Source organism: Grammomys surdaster, unplaced genomic scaffold (assembly GCF_004785775.1).
Source record: "Grammomys surdaster isolate TR1022 unplaced genomic scaffold, NIH_TR_1.0 125277, whole genome shotgun sequence".
NCBI lineage: Eukaryota > Metazoa > Chordata > Mammalia > Rodentia > Muridae > Grammomys > Grammomys surdaster.
The window spans coordinates 135366-155882 of record NW_021620157.1 but is presented as its reverse complement, the minus strand read 5'-3'; the positions used below and the strand labels follow the sequence as shown (position 1 = coordinate 155882).

The 20517-nt window shown below is 39.0% G+C and overlaps 1 protein-coding gene across 3 annotated transcripts in view; it reads left to right on the top strand.

Annotated features, from left to right (window-relative positions):
* Window positions 1-20517, top strand: part of Ccdc50 (coiled-coil domain containing 50) — a 59891-nt gene that overhangs the window by 6504 nt on the left and 32870 nt on the right. For all 3 annotated transcript variants that reach the window (XM_028785577.1, XM_028785579.1, XM_028785578.1), the window contains exons 2-4: window positions 12487-12549; window positions 13485-13611; window positions 15958-16048. In XM_028785577.1, the coding sequence (XP_028641410.1) occupies window positions 12487-12549; window positions 13485-13611; window positions 15958-16048 (281 nt within the window). The remainder of the gene's footprint in view (window positions 1-12486; window positions 12550-13484; window positions 13612-15957; window positions 16049-20517) is intronic.

Here is a 20517-nt window from a genome sequence, read left to right as displayed (position 1 = left end):
CTCTCTCTCTTTCTGCTTATTGCTTAAATAATTGGCTGTCTTCAAAAATCTATGTGCATTTGCATAGATGAAGTACTACTTCAATGACTCTGTGCCTCAGATATAAGACCAGTTTGCTACCAAATCTTGAAAGCTTTGTATCTGCTGGTCATTTGCAATCCCAAGGAAGCTCCTTACTGACAGATAACCAGGGAGGCCACCACTGGGCATTTTTGCCTTGTCTTTTGTAATGAGTCTTCAAGATGGGCTTACTTTTCTTCAGCTTACTCTTGTTAACTCAGTTTATTTTAGTAAAAAAAATTTCTTCAGTTTACTATAGTAAAAGCGCGAATGATGTAAGTCTGTGCTTTTTTCTTCTCTGTTTCTGTACCAACAGCATAATTAGATTGTTTCCTGACTGTAGAGGAACTCACAATTTACTTTAAGACTCACATTCTCCAATTTTGAGGACATCAGCAAACTGGAAATAGAGAAAGATGGAGAAAGGACTCGAGTAACGTTCTGTTAGTTCGAATCTGGAGTGCTTATTTGTTCCAACATCTGTGCCTGCAGCTTTTTAAAAACCCCAGTGTCTTCATTTATAGGTCACATTCTGGCTCTGCCTACAAAACATTCCTTGTTTAGTCTGTGATAGCTGGATTCTAATTTGAGGTCTGTTTCTTTTGTTTTCCCATATGTCTGTTATATGGTTTCATTATTTTAAGCTGGATTTTACTGTATATTCAACTTATTTTTTCTCCTTTTATTGAAAATAGATTCTCGTCTCAAACATTCTATCTTGAATCTAGTTTCCCTTTACTCTGCTTCCCCCAGTTCCTTCTCACCTCTCTTCCTCTTTGCATCCACTCTCTTTCTGTCTCTTATTAAAAAAGAACAGGCTTCTAAAAGATAACAACCACTTAAGAAAATAAAATGTATTAAGATAAAGCAAATCCATTGTATTGAAGTTGGCCATGGCAACTCAACAAGAGGAAAAGAGTTCCCAGAGCAGACACAGAAATCAAACACCCACTCAATTCCCAGACTCTAGAGTCTCGTAAAGATATTAAGCTAAAGGGTATAATATATATGCGGAAATCCTGGTATAGGTCATGTTTTTCACCCTTTGAGTTCATATGAACCTTGCTTAGTTGATTTGGAGGGCCCTATTCTCCTGGTGTCTTCCATTGCCTTCTGGCTCTTACATTTTTATTGCCTCCTTTTCTTTGGGTGTTCTTTGAGCTAGGAGAGAGATTTGATAGAGTCATCACAATTAGAGTTATGTCTTTGTCTGTTTGTCTGTCTGTGTGACTGCCTGCCTGCCTGTCTGTTTCTCTGCATAATGTCTGGGTGTGGTCTCTTTTCATATCTGCTGCCAGAGGAAGCATCACTGATGATGAAGGAATAAGGGACTGATCTATGAGTATAGCAGAATTTTAATAGGAATCATTTTGTTGATAACTTTTTGTTTGCTTTTGTTTTTTAGAGGAATTGTGTTTGGTTTTACCTTAGCTTTTTGGGCTATCTAGGCTCTGGTTCTTGGTTAACCTACCAGTATGTGTTCTATCTCATGGAGTGAGACATAAGTCAAATCAGACATTGGTTGGATACTCCCAAAAAGCTGGTGCCAACATTAGTCTAGCATGTTTTGTAGGCAGGGAACTTTATAGGTCAAAGGTTTTGTGGCTAGGTTGCAGGTTGGTATTGTACAGAATACCTTTCAACATCACAGATACTACTTTTGGTTAGTGACATTAAAGGCCTCTTGGTGGCTGTTTTCTCCAAGGATGCTTGGATGTCCTTGGATCCATTGTTCTTGGGCTCCAGCTCCTGAGGCTGGGCAGACTGTCATGCTGTCTGTTCCAGTGCTTTCCAGGTGGTTTGTAATGACCTCTCTCCTCACATCAGATGTCGGAAGGCATTTCACTTGAAGGTTGTCTTTACCCATACTGGCATGGTTGAGAAGCTGCCCCCCCCATTGTTTCTCTGTTAAAATTCCATAGAGTTGATATTTGAAAGTTATGAACAGAAAGGGGCATTGCTGAAGAAGCAGGGATGTGATGACGGAGTGGGAAGGATTCTTGTTGGAAGCCTTTCTGGTGTGGAAATGTCCAATTTCATTAGCTGCTAAAACCTAAAGGATACCTGTCTCCAAGTCTGTCTTGAGGGTCTTAATTTATTTTTAAATTCATAATTACTAAGTGAAACCTAAAGTGTACACTATAAAATGGAGTAGAAATGATTGAGGCTGCATGTGTTCAGTGCTAATTTTACGGAGACTGGCCTTGTCTTTAATTAGCTTCCGTGCTTGCTCTCTATTTATGGGTTTCCCTGTACATTTCCTTAAAAAGTAGAGAACTGATTTTGCAGGACAGGAGTTCTACAAAATGTGTACATTTACAATTCTGCTTTAGCAGTGTGTAATATAGCTATCATTTTTAGTTTTATTTTAAGATTAAGTATAGGAGACTTGCTTTGCTGTAGGCACATTTCTACTGTACAGTTTTTCAGTAACTGAGCCATCCCTAGAATTACTTGGATCTTCTTACTTAAATCCATTGCCATTTTATATTGAGTCCTGTTGTTCCATAATTTATTAGAAGCTCTTATTCCTGGTCCCTAGAACCTTGTACTCACTCAACATTCCTCAGATAAGAAACATGAGGTTGAGATTCTCCAAATGAGAAACAAACAGATTAAAGAATTTGCTTAACAGTTTTAGCTGATGAATAAGCAATGTATAAATCCTGATCCATGTAGCTCCAAAGATGATGTTTTATTTTCCATGGAAATAGTTCTGTGAAATACTAAACAAAATTCACAACATATTCATGTTGCCACATTATGCTGTTTATCTTGGAACTTAGCATCCTTACTGGAATCCATCTCGGTAATTTTTTGCTTCTCTGCTTTTATACTAAGAGCTGAGTTTCCAGCCTTTGTTGAAAATAGAGAGCTATCAAAAATCCACATGTGCGGCTGGAGAGATAGCTTAGTGGTTACAAGCACTAGGTACTCATTCGACCCACAAGGGAATTCACAACTCTCTGTAACTTCAGACCCAGGAAATCTAAAGTCCTTGTTGGCCTATGTAGGTACAACATACATATGGTATATGCAAATATATATTCAGGCAATACACCATACACATAAACATAAAATTTTAATTATTCTTGTTATTTGAATAAGATGAATATGATTTTCTTCCTCAAAGAAATAAACAAAATGTCTTAGTTTGGTTTTCATTGCTGTGAAGAGATACCATGACCATAACAACTCTTATAAAGAGAAACATTTAATTGGGGCTAGCTTACAGTTTTATAGGTTTAGTCTATTATTTTCATGGGAGCATGGCAGTATGCAGGTAGATACAGTCCTGGAGAGGTCTATATTTTGATCTGAAGGCAGCTAGGAGGAAATTGGAATTCCACACTGGATGGAGCTTGAGCATAGGAGACCTCAAAGTCCTCCTCTGCAGTGACACACTTCTTCCAACAAGGCCACATCTCTCTTATTTTTATTTTTATTTTATATAATTTATTTTTTCTCAAATCGTAATTCATTCACACAGGGGTTATAAACACAGAAAGGCAGGATGTGGGGAAGGAAATGGCACTGGAGTGTGGGTGTTCAGGGGGAATACAGATATCTTCAGAACCGGGTATCAGCTGGGTGAAGGTTCAGGGGACAAGTCACTATGACTCTGCCTATGACTCGCTTGTCCTTATCTAAGTTGGTATTGTCTGCCAAGGCTACCTATTTACAAGGTCTATGACTACTCAGGCTTGTAAATTTCCACAAAAGCTGCCTGTTTACATTAGCTTATAGCCATCTGTTTCAATGTTTTCCCACTGAGACCCAAGACTTGGTGTTTGTATACATGTATGACAGGCCTATTGCTGATTTTAGGCCTATGGCTGATTTTAGGTAGGCCTTCAGTGTGTAAGCAGGGCTGCCCCTGACATCTCCTTCCTTCTCTAAGTATAGAAGGGCTGTGGCAGTTCTAAACTTGCGAAGGCCGGGATAGAGGCCGGACCTCCAGTATTTGAAGGGGACCTTGTGATGGCTCCAGTCCCCCTGTTGTTGTCCAGTGAGGCATGAGGGCCATACCTGTCCTAATGTCTTTTTCCTGGAGGGGGATACTTTTGACACCAACCTGTATGCAGTCAGGCTTGTCCCTCAGGGAACCCAGATAGATATTTTTATCTTTTATTTATATTCCCTTGCAGTGCTTAGCCTCGCAGCCTAAGCAAGAATTCAGATTACCTGTCAGAGGGGGTTCTGGGTGGCCCCTCTCTGCTTGGTCTAGGGGCAGAAGTCCCCTCTTTTAGGTTCCGTGGAGATGGTTTTGGAAACACCTTGTATAAAGTAACAACCTCATCTTGAGTCTCATGGTCCTTCATAGCTAACTTATGATAATGTATCTGAGTAGGTTTTGCTACCAAATTATTTATCTGTTGTATCAGAGTTAGTCCACCTATTTGAGGGCCAGGGACCAGCAGAAAAAAGCAAAAAGAACCCAAATAATGGTCCCAAGATGGGAGGAAATAGGGTTGACAACCTTGGAGAGGCTGAAAACCAATTCTTGTACCAGCATTCATCTGTCTCTTTCTCTCTCTGATTTTTCTTATGGTCTTCACTGACCTATTTCATGCTCTCTTTAACCGTCCTTGTCTTTTCTATGTAAAGGCAACCTTCTTCTTTAAGGGCTGTACACAGTCAAGAGCTGTACACAGCCTTTCTATTGTAATAGAGTGAATCAAGTCCAATAAAGATTTTTGCGATTTTAGGAGGTCTCTTCAGACAGTGAAACGAGGGATTTCTTCAGATTAGTGATGTCAATCTCTAGCTGTTTGATGTTCTTGTCAGTGGCCCTTCAAAGGTCTGAGTAGTATAAGTTCGGAGGCCAGCATCTGTATTAGAACTTCTAACAGCAGACATCACGGGTGATTAATTTTTACCTGGAAAGGAAAAAGAAGGGAATTCTCAGGGAGATTTCTCTTCCCTGGATGTAAATTATTATTCATCATATATATGGTTGGGCCTGGCTTTGTGGGGGTATCTATTTTTTTCATTCATCTTTTTGGTAGCCGGTTAGCTGTGCCTTCTGTGGTATCAGACAAGGCCACATCTCTTAATAGTCTCTCTCCCCATGGGTCAAGCATTTAAATACGTGAGTCTGTGGGGCCAAATTGTTCAAACCACCACACACAAAAAAAACAAAAATGAAATTACCACACTCAGTTTATATAACCCCTTAAATAGCTTTGTGTAGTCCCTTAAGTTTTGTATTATAGTCTTATTTTTATACTGGGAAACACAGACTGGTTTCTCCTTTGTAATTACTGAGGATCTCTAATTGGACTTTATTTCTAGAGCATGATTATCTAATTTTAGTCTTCTTGTGTGATACTAGGAAAGTAGGTCTCATTTGTGTGGACCCTAAATCATGAGACTGAATGGATTCTAGGAAGGTGCTGTGATCTCAGGGTTGTCTACATACATTTGCCATTCATGACCATGACTAGTTTCTGAGATATGATGATATTTCAGACTAAACATGTGGGTATCTCAAGACTTGCTCATTTGTGTCTTACCTAATTTTTATTTTATGTATTTTGATGTTAATGGAAACTTGTGTAGATTTTAACAGCATTATCTGAATGAAAACCTGAATTTTACAATTTTGGGGAATATCTTTTAGAGATATTTCCCTTGTCTACTTTTCTTATGAACTGCAATAAAGTTGGAAGTTTTGAGTATTGGTTATTTATTTTTAGTGAAATATATTTACTAATGATAATAGGGGAATACATATGACAACCAAGTATGTACTTCCAGAAGAGAAGTGAAAGGTACAGTCAGACTCGGATAAACCAACCTTGTAGGAGTGGACTTACCAATAGGGTTTCCCCCTGGTAAGTTGGGTTGAATGTGATCTTTGGGTTTTACTGAGCAGCACTGAGTTTAGTCTCCAGAGGTTTAAGGAGATGAGTGGCTTTTCTTTCTAATCAGAGAACTTGGTGCCAAACCCTATGAGGCCATGAACGTGCCAGGGACAGTGCTGCTCAGAGAGTGAAACAGATGGGTGGAGTGTCTTTTGTGTAAACTCAAAGTAAGATAAACCAGTCCTTATTATGTGGATAATTTTAGAGGAAAAATGTGCTTATGTAATGCTATACTCTTTTTGAGAGTGCTCGTTGCTAACAATTGTTTCTTGTTTTCTAGACTGACGCTGTCTCTGTCAGAATAAGATGAGTAGTTTTAGAATAGTGATTTGCATTGCTTAAGTACTTATGCTTTCTTCTCTCATATTATAGACGAGGAAACATGTTCACACATGTTATCAGAATATTCAATTAGAGAATTTTTGAGCCAATCATGGAAACCCCTTTCTGCCTTCTTGTGCTGTGCATGATAATTGAGTGTCTCACAGAACTAGTGTCTTATAGTATATATATATATATACTACAGAAATGTATGATAGCTTCATCTTTTTATAAAGATAATTAGGAAATTCTGTGTTTATTTGAAAATAATTGGAGCATTTTAAAACTGGTACAACTGTTTTATTAATTTTTATGGTAGACTAATTCAGTTATTTTAAGTTCAGATGTTCCTGAATTGTTGGAAAGATCAACCATATACAGTGTAATTATCCAAATGGAATACAGGCAAACATTTAGGAGAACACTTTTTCAATTGTGATCAGTTTACTTTTCAAGGGCTGTTGAAATTCATGGGTATACACATTTGCTAATCTGATTGTAGGATTCTTGGTATGATGAGACTCTTGAGTGAACCCCATTAACTATGAGCAATGCCAACTCCCTTTCCTATTTGAGCTCTGTCTACTTTAGCTCTGCGGTTGTATCTCCACAGTGGTTGCCTCGTAAATGTAGAATGATTCTTTTCCCTCGTACCCTTCTGAAGGTACTGCCATCAGCTGTAGAGCTAAGGGACAAGAAATAGGAGATGTCTTGGGATATAAGCATCTGAAGCTAAATTGGTGGCTAGGACAAAAGTAATTATGTTCTCAAGACCCTCGGTTGTTTGTGCAAAGTGATTTGTAACTGTTGATTAAAACAGGTGTGCTTCCACATACCTGGAGACATACATACATATACCTGCACACTTGAGTTGCATACACATGTTCACATGTGGTATTGGTTTTAGGGCATTTAGTGTTGTAGAGCCTAATTCAGATTCCTGAGCGATGCATTTATCTAAATGAGCACTGTCCCATCTGTAGAGATCTAATTATTATTTAGAACAGTTACCCATTAAAACTTCTTTGATAATGAAATTATGGTATATCCTACAAAATCGTACCCACCAGTCCCATGTAACAGTTTAGCACTGGAAACATGGTTCATGGAAAATTGAGACCTCAATTTAATTTGCTTATAAATAACTCAGGCTGAAATAGGATACATGTGACTAGTATAGTGTGAGAAAATATTGTGTCCTTAGTTACAGATAAATAATATGTTAACGGAGCAATCAGTTTTGATCTTCAAATGAACTCTTACCTAATTTGTCTACTGAATGTTGGTCCATGGAGAATATACATCACATGCAGTGTTGAAGGAACACTTGTCTACTGGATGGAATGTAAGACGGCAGAGCTCAGCCATCAGTTTGGTGATCTTCTGACTCAACCCATCTCAACTGTAGGTGTTCCTTGAGAAAACAGATGCTGTTGTTGTTACTTGAGTATCTGTATATCTACGAGTATGTGCATCTTTATTTTCTGAGAATAGATAGGATCTGAAATGTATCTTGCTTATGGTTTGTCACTACTGACAAAAGACTTGGGTTTCACAGTAATTCCAATTTATAAAGTCATTTCTGTAACAGAAGAAGTTTATGGAGTTGTATTTTCTAAACTTATAAGGGCAACATGAGTTACTTATGGAAAGTTATCTCTCTCAAGAAATGTTACCAGTATGAGTAACAATTCCTCTGCTGCTTCCCTGGAGTTTTCCCTGCTGCTCTGAGCCCAGGTCATTTTCCCTGTCAGATGGAAATTCCTGACTCAGCGTTTTCTCTTTGAATACTCTCTTAGTTACTCTGTGGTCTTGATAATGAAGTAAATGGCTTGTGATATTAAAGTAGTACTTCTCATTTGATGACTTGTATCATCTCAGCATTTTCAGAACTGCTGGCCTATAATCTGCTATGTCTGTGGTTAGATATAGTCCTGCTTGCCAAGTAAGTGGTTTAAGTTACTGGTTTTACACTTTGCTTTGAATTTGGGGGTAGGAAACATTAGTGGCACAGAAATTTACTTTGATAAATTGCATAAGAGTTAAAATTTTGAGATTAGATAGTTCTGCTTTTTAAAATGTCTCTTCTGTGCTTAGAGTTGTGTTTTGTGCAGATCTGTGTGTAATTTGGGACATTTGTACATCTATGCACATGTTTAAACTCATGCATATATTTTTCTAGTCTATAAATCTGTGCCTTTATTTAAGTTCCAGCATGAATTTACTTGCATATTGCATGCTAATAAACAGTTGTTCCAAGTGAAGAACTGACTTTATTTTGCATGCTAATAAACAGTTGTTCCAAGTGAAGAACTGACTTTATTTATTTATTTATTTATTTATTTATTTATTTATTTTTCTGATAAGAGTGGAACAACTATTAGTATTTTACATTTGCTGCTTCAGAAAAAATCAGACAGATTTACATAGATTTACTTGTATTCTTTGCCATAAAACACAAAAGCTCTAAGGGAATAGTATAAATTGAATCAATAAAACCTACTAAAACCTGTCCTTTTCCTAATGAATATTTGTTACCCTACCGTTTGGATATTTAAACTACTGTAAAAACACATCCTTTTTATTACAAAATGTTTTGGAAGGATTGTAAGTATTTCCTTTCTGGAAAATAATTGGAAAATAGAAATGTCTCAAAAGGAAAGGAATTTTAGTTACATTGTAATCCTATGCTATATTATTAGGGTCTTTTTATGCTTATTCCTTCTGGAACATTCTAAAAATTCAACTGCAGTTGAAAAGTCAGATATTTCTGTTGTAGTCAGAGTGGTCTATAAATCACTGTTGGGCTCTACTTGTATGTACCACAGATCCTCCTTGGTCTGTGCATTAGCCCATAAGATAACCGCATAAATGGACAACTGAGTGGTATATAAAGCAAGAGGCTTCATAGTGCCATAGTTCAGTTGTATGCTTTAGGGGATGTGGATGTCTTCAGACTTAAACTAAGACTGCATAGGCTACCCACTGAAGATCACACGTTAGGTTTCCTGAAGATCATTTTACTTAGTTACTTAATGCTCTGGTTTGAGAAGAAGAAGCCTTCATGCTACAAAAGTACTTAATGGGAATATAAATTATTACTCGGATTGAACAGGGTCAGGCCGGATTTGACAACTATTGAAACTGTATGTGATTATCACTGAATTACACATTGGATGAGGTGATAAGCTATTCACCTTTACTGTGAACAGTGACTGCATTTAGGAATACTGAAATGAAGTCTGTCATAGAATCCTCTTGCTCTTGATGTCTCCTTTGCAGTAAAAGTTTCTAATGCTAGATATGCTGGTGCTGGAGTTGACATAGTGATTCGTTTAGTTGCATATTTGGAAGGATCTGTTGCAGAACTTCTTAATACAAAAGTAAGTTTTTCTTTTTTTATCTGCTGTCCATATTGCAGGATTATTTACCCTTGAAATGTCTTATTAGTTTTAAAACTTTTCTTTCTGTTTTTGACTTATCAATCTTGACTTGTTTTATTTAATTTTTCATGTAGTCAGTATTTTCTAGCTTTAAAAGTTTTTGACAACCAGCAACTTCTGAGGTTATAGGCTGGATTTTTCAAAGCAGTGATCCAAGAAATGGATTCCAAATTCTGCAAATTCCTATCAGTTTCTTACCACATGCTATACTCTAAAATGTCACATGTTCTTGTTCTTTATGTGCACACGCACACGAGCACGAACGCACGCGCGCGCGCGCGCACACACACACACACAAGCACATACATGTTATACTGGGCTCTACGTTAAGGCAGCATCACTCTTTCACCATTTTGGGATTATCAGGATTGGTTTTTATACATTTAGTGGTATGTTTTATTATGGACCAAGAAGACCAATAGTGGACCACTTGTCTTAAGTTAGACCATCTTTCTAGATGTCCTAGGGTTCTGTCAGATACAGATACATGTACTGAATTTGGGTTGATGGAATTTTACTGTTTTTTGAAGGATTGATAGATAACTTCTTAGGCCTGTTTTGAGTAGGTGGAGAATATGAGTAAATCAGTATACCAGATGGACATGAGCGGGAAAGTTTAGAATTTCATGTGCATGGAGTATATGTGTGTGCAGTGTGCACATGCGTGTGTGTGTGTGTGTGTGTGTGTCTGTGTCTGTGTGTGTGGTGCGGTGTGTATGTAACGAAATCATCCTTATTCTCAATTTAAAAATTACTGTCCAGGCATTATTATAGAGTAGGAATAAAATGACCTATTTTAGGATTTACAATATGTACTGGAGACTCCGATGAATAAAATTATTTGTGTCATGAGTTAGTGCTATAGTACCATTATATAAATAGCTGGGGGCTTGTGAGTGAGCCCGATGTACTGGTGTAAGTTTGGATTAATGGAAAGGTGGCATTTGAAGTGGGATATTGAAGGCTGGTCACAAATGTTTTATCCAATGTTAGTGGGTGGTTTTGGCAAAGAGAACAGGGTTCCCCTTCTGCCATATCTTTATTACATATAATGATGTCTGATCTTTTCCATACTTGCCAGGCCTTCCTCTTTCTTTGCTACATATATGCAATAACCAGATAAATGAAAACTAGAATTCAAAGGATCATTAGCCTTTTATTTTAGACTTTAAAACTTTTACATACATGAGTGTTTTGCTTGTGTGCATGTTTATGTACTGTATACATGCCTGGTACCACAAAGGCTGAAAGAGATTATGGATCCCCTGGAACTAGACTAGATAGTTGTGAGCGGCCATGTAGGTGCTGGGAATGGAACCTGCCTCTTATACAAGAGTTGTAACCTCTCTTTAACCACTGAGCCACCTCTTCAGCATCCGTATCCTCATTTACAGCTGGTTAATACGACTTGATTCTTCAGTATACAGGAATAAAGTCTGTGGGAAAAAGAGGCTGCAGTGGTGTCCAGGAGGCGTTCCACACTGGTGGCTCCCACATGCAGGAGAAAATCTAAGGTTCCAGAGGCTGGAGGCTTTGGCGACAGCAGGCCCCAATGACACGAGGAAGTCCTTGGTTCCAGAAAGTTTTATTTTCATGGTGGATGGTGGATGGATTTGGATGTACTCCTCTGAACCTCAGGGCAGACCTGAGTTAAATAGGGAGGGAGAAAGGGGGAGGTTCTGGGGAAGAATGCTGAATTTACTCCGCCCTCTGGCCTTCATTAGTATGTAAATCCCTAGAGCCTGAGGCCTGTGGTCACACCCTTTACCTGTGCACTTTGGGAGGGGCTGTGATGGCCTACGTGACTGAGCATATGGAGAAGAGACTGCGAGTCAGGACTCTGGGTTCTAGGGACATGGCCGGAACGCCTGCCAGTTCTCCCTTGGAGTCTCTGGGTTCCAGGCCCATGCCCATCCATGAACCAAGATATTCTTATGCAGTTCCACAAAAGTCTTTATTTTTTCTGATTTTGACAAAGAAATTTTAGAAGTCTTTGTACTTTGTGAGTCATTTAGTAGAGGATGACAATATACTAAGGATCATGTGATATCTGTCTATCTACATATATATTATATACAATAATCTCTGTCTCTCTCTCTCTTTCACACAGACACACAGACACACACACACACACACACAAACACACAGAGAGAGAGAGAGAGAGAGAGAGAGAGGGAGGGAGGGAGGGAGGGAGGGAGGGAGGGAGGGAGGGAGAGGGAGAGAGAGAGAGAGATTACTGTCTGCCAGGAAGGATCAGTGTCTCCCAGGCAGATGGAGAGGTAGATGGGGATTTGTAGATTTGTGAGTTTTAAGGCTGTGCTTAATATTTTTACCTCAGGCAACAGAGGAGAGTTATCCATTGTTTTGTGGCATACTTGCTTGACATTCAACAGGAAATATGGGTGTTCATTTTATGATTTATTTACTTTGTTTATTTGTATGAGTGTTTATCTGCATTTATGTATGTGCAACACATGGGTGCCTGGTGCCTGTAGAGGCCAGAAGAATGTGATCCACCTTTGTAAGCTTCCATGTGGGTTGCTGGGATCCAAACCAAGATCCTTTGCAAGAACAATTATTGTTCTTAACCACTGAACCATTTCTCCAGACCCAACATTGGGGATTTTTGTGAATGATGAATTCATACTTTAACCAGACATTTTATGTATTACAAATTATTCAAACTAATAAACTAAAAATTTGAAATTGTTCCAAAGTACACAGAATTCTTTTATTTTTATGTTAAAGTGAAGTAATACTAATAAGTTCTCCATCCTGTTTTTTCTCCTCCACAGTCTGTCGAGATTTTGCTGTCCTGGAGGACCACACCCTGGCTCATAGCCTGCAAGAACAAGAGAGTAAGTAACAGCTCTGATTCATGAGCCTGCAGCTTTCTCTTTAGTGGCAGCTTGCCTGGTTTCTTCTTGTGAGGTAAGGAGAAAGTCACTAAGTATACCTTATGTCTACCCTGAAGGATAGGTCTAGGCAAATGACAAGCGTACATAATGACTTCTACATGTTTTGAAGTGAGAGTCAGGGATAAGAAGAATACTCACTGTCTGGGAAAATGCTCCTTCCTTGGAGGGAAACAGTGGTTGTAGGTATATCTGTAGTATGTCACAGGCTTTCCTGTAAAATGGAGACTGGGGCATTTTTGCAGGCAATAGTAGTGTCTTCCTTAACTAACATTGTGGATTTGTTTGTTGTCTAAGATGGGGTCTCATGTAGCCCAGGATGAATGAAACCTACTGTATAGTCTAGGGTGATTTTAGAAGTCTGATCTCTGCCTCTGTGTTTCACATGCTGGAATTACAGACATGTAACACCATTCTAAGTTGACTGTTGCCAAGGATGGAACCCAGGGCTTCTTGCATGCTAGACATGCATTCTGTCAGGTAATACTGGTATAATCCCAACCGCACATTGTGGATTTTTCTGAGTACTTACTTAGTGTTTTAGTGGAAAGTAGAACACAATTAGATAGCAATTCGAGAGTTCTTGGAATGGAAACAGAAGTTAGTAGAAAGAACAGTGGCCAGCTTAGAGTGTCTATAGACATCATGACACTGCTACTTTTATGTCATGTGACCAAAGCAAAATGACTTACCTTTTTTTTTTGTATTCTTTGTATTCAGTGGAATAATTGCTGTAGTGCTTTATCTATTGTTAAAAATATAAAATGGAGTGGTGGAAATAGAGAACTTTTTAGGTGTCAGGCTTTTCTTAAATTAACCGTGAGGTTTTTATTAACCAGTCAGCATATTGTAACTCTCTTTTTAATGTTTCTGTACAGTTGAGCATCATTTGGCATCCAATATTCAGCGGAATCGTCTGGTACAACATGATCTGCAGGTTGCTAAGCAGCTCCAAGAGGAAGATCTCAAAGCCCAAGCTCAGCTCCAGAAGCGCTACAAAGCCCTGTGAGATCTGGGGAATGGTGTGGACATGAGGCATGCCTATGGGGCCAGCTGCTAGGGCGGGAGGGGCCCCTCCCATCTCTGTTTCATTTCTATCTGGGATTTCAAACTGTATGGTGACTGTCCAGTAATTTTCCTTGAAAAATGTCTTTGATTTTGAAATAAGTTTTGGGAACTGTTAATCATGTTAGGCACGCTTTTAGTTCTGTGACTTTGAACTGATTGGTTTGTCTCTTTCAATTTAGTCTTTGTACCCATGTCATGAAGAAAATAATCTCTTGTCTTCTGACTGTAAGTTTGTTTGGGGAAAGCATTGGAATAACAGACAGCAATTCTTTATGTACTATAATGAGTTTCTTTAGTTTGTTTTTAGCTATGTTTGTTGCTCTTTGTTGTTGATTCTTTGATTTCCTTGCTTTTCAAGAAGCACAATGTTCTAGAAAGCACTGGGTTGTAGAGTGATAGGTTATATGTGCTAAATATGAGAAATACAGCATTTTGTCATAGGACCCCCCCAAAACAGGGGCTCCTAGGAAGCTAGAAATGGTAGGTTTTGTCCTCCACTCTCTGGCAGTTTGGCTAGGTGGCACAGCAGGAATTTTAATTAACAATACTTGTGACTCAGATCGGGACCTTCAGCTACTGTTGAGCCAGGCTGACCAATATTGATGGCTGCTTGCTCAGGTATTCCTCCTTCCTCGTGGTTCTGTATATTTAGCTGATGACTTAGAGCTCACCTTACTTGGAAGCTCTGAAGTCATGAAGCTTAGTCTAAGCTTCACTTTCACAGCTTGTGTGTCATTTGTGACCTTTGCAAGTTTGATCTGCTTTCCACATTGTGCTTCTGCTTTCTTTCTGTTCATTATTACCTTGTTTCCATTTATTTCGTGTTTTATTGGGTAAGATCCTAACTTACTTTACTTGCAACATAAAGTCATTAAGGCTAAGCCATAATTTATAACTATTCAGTGGCATGAGAAGTCATAGCTCATGACAGACCAAAATCAGGGGTATAGATGTTTTATTTAGGGATTGTTTGGTTCCTACCATGACTTAAAGCAAAATCTGATGTGAGCTCCTGTATACTCTGGTATACTCAAAGTAAATGATACTTTGTAAAAGCAATAACTCCCCAGGTATACCACATCCTAGAATTTTAAACCTCTCATTTTTTGAAAACCTGAAACTTTATACTTATTTCTCAGAAACTCAGACTTCTCTGTTTTAAGATGCTAGGAGAGATGGCCCAGTGGTAAAGAACACTTGCTGCCCTGGGAGAGGACCAGGTTTAGTTCCCATTACCACCCATCACAACCGGCTATAACTCCAGTTCTAGGGGCCTGATGTCATCTTCTGGCCTCCTTTTTACTAGACATATATGGTGCCTATACACACATTTAGGCACTCACACACACACACACACACACACACACACACACACAAATTATTTATTAGTTTAAATAATTTGTAATACATAAAATGTCTGGTTAAAGTATGAATTCATCAGTCACAAAAGTCCCTAATGTTGGGTCTGGAGAAACGGTTCAATGGTTAAGAACAGATACATCTTACAGGTGCTATTGAAAGGTTCCTATTTTCTTACCAAAATGATTGCCCTGATTCCTTCCTTTAAAATGTAGGAAATACTTTCTGATTGTTTGTTTTCTCCATGTTGAGCATTGTTCTGGGCTCATAGTAGATGTTACTTAATTTTCTGTTTTATGCATTAATACCAAAATTGAACAAATAAGTAAAAAACTAAAACCAAAAAAACTGTGGTAAAGACAATGTTTCTAATGTTCAAAGCATTGAGAAAACTGGCATTTTTCCAAAGGCGCCTCCACTTGGAACCACAATTAAGGAATGCAAGCTCTTTTTGTCCTATAAAATTTTTAACACATCTTTTGGTTACGAAATTTAAAAATAGTAAAGCTTTTGTTTAATTTATATAACAGTTTAAAAGCCATACTACTACTTATAATCACAAAATTATTGATTTTTTTCATAAAATTGCTCACATTCTTTTTCTGTGTGTTCTTTGTTTTGATATTGGTGGGTATTGATCTCCTAGGCTATGCAGCTTCTGCAGAATTTGGGAAGAGCCTGTGTCTTCTTGTAGAGTGGCCCCAGTTGGTGGTGTGATGTAGCTTTCATTACAATGTCTGAAGGAGATGCCAGTTTTCCCACGTAGTCACTTTGTGTTCCAACTTTCTCCTCTGTTCGGTTGGGCCATGCAGATTGAGTTAAAATATGTTAGTGGCTTATAGTGAGTATTCAATAAACTGTTCTGTTTAAGAAGAATGTTACTTCCTGTTCTTTGTTTATACCACCTTTACCTTTGTTTTATAGTGAACAACATGATTGTGAAATTGCTCAGGAAATCCAGGAGAAGCTGACAATTGAGGCTGAGAGACGACGAATTCAGGAGAAGAAGGATGAGGTATGATTTTGTTAAAGTTCCATGTCCATGAAAGAGATTTAGCTCAGTATAGCCTCAGGTGAGCCTGGCTGTGTTTTCTGTGGACCACTGTTTATTGCTTCTTCATGGCTTGTATCCTGGGGAAGCCTTGACGTGAAATTGAGTTAGTTTTCTAGCACTACAGAAAGATGTATGTTATCTCTGCCATGATGGCCTCACAGGATAGGAAAACATTCTCAGAAGCAGAAAGTCCAAGATCAGATATTTCCAGCTTCTCTGGGGAGCTATGCCCTAGCTGTCAATGCCCACCCCTGTCTCACTGCCATATGGAAGAAATTTATGCTTGGTTAAAGGACCGTGTCTCAGCCTATATGACCTGAAGGCCACATTCTGAGGCTGAGTACTAGAATTGCTGATTGCATTCATTCTTCAGCTCGCTAAAGGTCTCTGCATCTGGGTTCAGCTTTTGAGAGCAAGGCTGGAGTAGAGCTCAGACTAGAGTGAGAAGTTCTTGTGATGACTCGGGAGCTGCCATTCGTCTCACTGCCCTTATATGCTGGCTAGTGCATTTGATTCTTCTGGTCTTTTGACGGTTTATTCATAAAGCTCAAGTAAATGCAGTTGACAATAGTTCTTGGATTGTGAGATGATGAATTCACAAATTTTGCGGTTTTGCAATACTTTTATGCTGAGAATTTCATTTCTCTGCCCTCTTTCAAAACTTTTACATGCAGTTTTAAAAGCTACTCCCTTTTGTTCTAAGATGGGCCTGCCACTAGCCTGTCCCAGCTTTCTTTTTGTTCCATCTGCGTTTCTCTGGCAGGCATACCAGATCCCACTTTGAGACCCTTGAATCCACAGATAAAAGACACACATACACAGTTTGTTACTTTACAACTTGCCTTCTAGGCCCAATTGGTGGGCATTACTATCTCCTGCCTGGAAAAGCGTGCCCTTACCAATTTATTATCTCCTTCTCTCCACTTGCTTTAAACTTCAGTGGCTAGTGCCACCTAGCCCCTGCCAAACATACTTGACCACCCGCCTGTAGCAGAGGCTACAGGCCTCAGTACCCCCCTTCCCTCCGCCGAGACTTCACATGTCTTCTTCCTCCAAAGCATGACAGAACAAAACCCCTCTCTCCTTCCTTTGCCTTTTCCTCCTGGGACCCAGAAGTCACACCTGTACCTTTTACATAGCAATTGGCCCCTGGCCTTCTTTACTGACAAATCAGAAATCAATTGGGGAACCAGATGTTAGCATCAGAACCACCCCTTTCATGAAATAGGCTTTGGTGGTCATTGTATTGGTTTATAGCACTGAAGAAAATGGTTGATCAATCCAGGGACACCTTTCATAGCTACAGGGGGTGATGCTAAATCATGTAAGGTGGGATTGTTGTACACTGATTGGCATCTGTCATTTTGATATAAACCAGGGTTATTAGTAAACTAGCTTATATACACAGAGCCACTTTTGCTCCTTAGAAGTTAGTTCCTTACCAATGAGTGTGAGATATCTGAGTGTATTTACTGTTTGTTAAAGAAATAAATCATGATTGTCTGATATTTATGACAAGTGAGAATTAAAGTTGACTTCTGACCCCCCTGTTTTAGTGTCACAAGAATCCTTTTCTTATGGCAGCAGGTCTTGCTTCTCTATAGTAAATGTTCTCCTGGGATGAAAGCTTCTGTTTGTAATTTAACAGATGGGTTAACATCTTGTAGATGCTACTTGTCTTCTCTGATCCTACCTCAATTCAGGAAAACACAGGAGAGAAAGAGTAACCAAATACTTGATCTTAGGTATGCGGGTTCAAGTAAACAAGGTAGTAATTAATCCCATTTTGCAATCTAAGAAAGTGAGTGTTAAATAATGACTTCTTCCAAGTTACAATAAGATATTAGAGAAATTTTGTGCTATTTAGTTCTGACATATGTATTACAGCACAATATCTAAGTGTGTGATTTAGAGTTGGGATGATCAGGCCTAAATTTTAGCTTTTTAGTTTTTAGCTGTTTGATTTTTACCTTATCAGTTAAGTATGTGTTAGGTTCCAAAATGTTGAGGCATGTCAGTTCTCTATATCTCTGCAACTGAGGGGCAGGTTGTGGTTGGGACTCAGTGAGACAGGATGTAAAAGACTTCCAGTGCTTGTGATGTTGATAAGTACATTCCTGTTTGCTTTGGCTGGCTGGTTTTTCCACTTCTTTTCTATAGTATATATGCAAAAATGGAGGAAAATTAAGTAACTTAAGTGTGTTTCAATATGGTGTGATTTAAAAGTCGTTTTTTTTTTTTTTTTCTTTTTTGCTTGCCCTTCACTATGTCTTGACCTATCTGTCCCCTTTCCCTAGTAGAATGGAAGGTGAACTGAGAAACACAGTCAAGGAGACTTTAGCAGCTAAGCCGTTAGCATTGGCCCATAGAAAGTGCCTTCACATTTCTTATCTGCTCAAGGTCCTGCCTTAGTTATATCGGTACAGCTGTGTGAACCATGTCCTTTCTTGATGAGGACAGTGCGACGCTCAGTGACCACTGTGACCGCTCTGCCGTTAGTAGTCATTGGCTGAAGGATGGATCTGTGTTCCTCAGAAGCAGAGCAGTAGTCCCATGGCTCTGGCCGGATTTTGGCAAAGCACTTCTGGTTACTAATGAGTTGTCCCTCTCTTACTTTCCCCTCTCCTCTCCTTGTTCTTCCCATGGAGTCTGCTTAGTTCATTTTTCAGTAGTAAAGCTGTGGAAAACTACTCTTTGGATTTTCGCCTAAATCTTTGGAGATTCTGTATCAACTTTCCTGAGTAGTTTATCCCCTTATCCCCACCTCCACCCCTGCCCCCACCCCAAAATAGAGATCAAAGCCTTTCTTCTTGGGTCAGAGGTACTTTCCTAAACAGTGTTGTTCATGAGACATAATTGAAATGTAGGCTTTGTGGAGGTGAATGAACATTTTCAGCTGTTACAGTGTTTTAGTTCCTACTGGATGTGTTAACAGAGAGCACATGTGAAGAAAGCAGGGCCATTGTGCAGGGACAGATGGAGAAAGAACAGGAGGCTGCCTGCTTAGCATTATTCTAGTCCCCATTTTCCCTACCTCCCTCCTTTCTTCCCTATACCCCCTCCCCTTCCTCTTCCTCTTCTCCATATTCTCTCTCACCCCATACTCAGGCTATTTCTTTTCTGCTTAAAAAAAAAACAAAACTCTTTTAAGTAGTGTCTTAAATACACTGGTTAAAATTTTCTCTAGGTGCCCATTGAAGAGGCTTGGAGCTTTTTGTTGTGCTATACTAGTAGGGTTTGAGATTCAAACGGCTGGGTTGACTCCATTTTGGTGTGTATCTCTTTGGTCACAATATAGGCATTCATTAGTGTTTTTAAAGTAAATCCAAAAAATGTATATCTAGTTGACTTAACTTAAATTCTCATAACTCTGTTTATGTGCATGACATGTATGTATCTCTCTCTGTGTTTGTGTGTGTGTGGGGGGGAGTGTGCGTGTGCATACAAAGGCACACTATATTCTGTATATTTAAAATGTGATGCATGTGATGTGAGGCTATTTTAGGAAAGTTTTCTTTTTCTTATATAAATATTAGTGTGGTTAACTCTGTCATGCAGGAATATGGTTCTGGTCTAGCAGTCTGAACCATCTGAACTATGAACTGTTAATAGATAAACTTAGTAAGTGATTCATAATCAAACGAATCCACTGTGAGTTGTGCTTAATTTGTAGCACTCTCAGGGTGTTACGATTCCACAAAATTATATTTATATAAGTTTGCTGTGTTTTGCTCTGTAAGGTACATGTGTATATATATACAGCACTAAGGCAGAGGGAGGGAGTCTTCTAGTTGGGAAAACCCTCCCCATCATATCCTAGTGATTTTGCTACTTTATACCTATAGCCTTTCCTATTTTTCTTGGTTTTATAGGGTAACCCTTGCTATTATACCTACCTTTGAGAGTCCCCCCCTCAGTGAGGCATTCATTTATTAAATACTAACTAGTAGAGTAGCAATCCAATTGAGTGGTTTCGATACCCTCCTTCAACCCCATTACTGACGGTCTTGTAAAGCTCATACTTTTAGATTATCTTTTCATTTTTAACTTAAAATTTTCTTTCTTTGAAAACCTATTATGAATTAATTTTAAGACAAAGGTGAAAGCCTTCTGTAGTGTAAAATTTCCCTAAATGGCTTGGCTCTGTGATTCAATAGAGTGTACCCTCTGGGAAAGGTCTGATGGCGTCCTGGGCTGCCTTAGTGGCTATCTTAGAATAATGAGCCACCATGCTCTGCATTATTCTCCTGTGCTTCTTCCACCTGATCTATGAGGTTAAGGATCCCAGTCTTGTATTTGGATTCTCTACTCTCAAGAGCATATTTGACCCCTTTAAGAAAATTTGTATGTATGTTTCATTGCTTCCCTCAGCTCCCTCCTCCCCTCCCAGTCCTCATTGCCCCCCCCCACCCTCCCCCCTACTCCTCCAT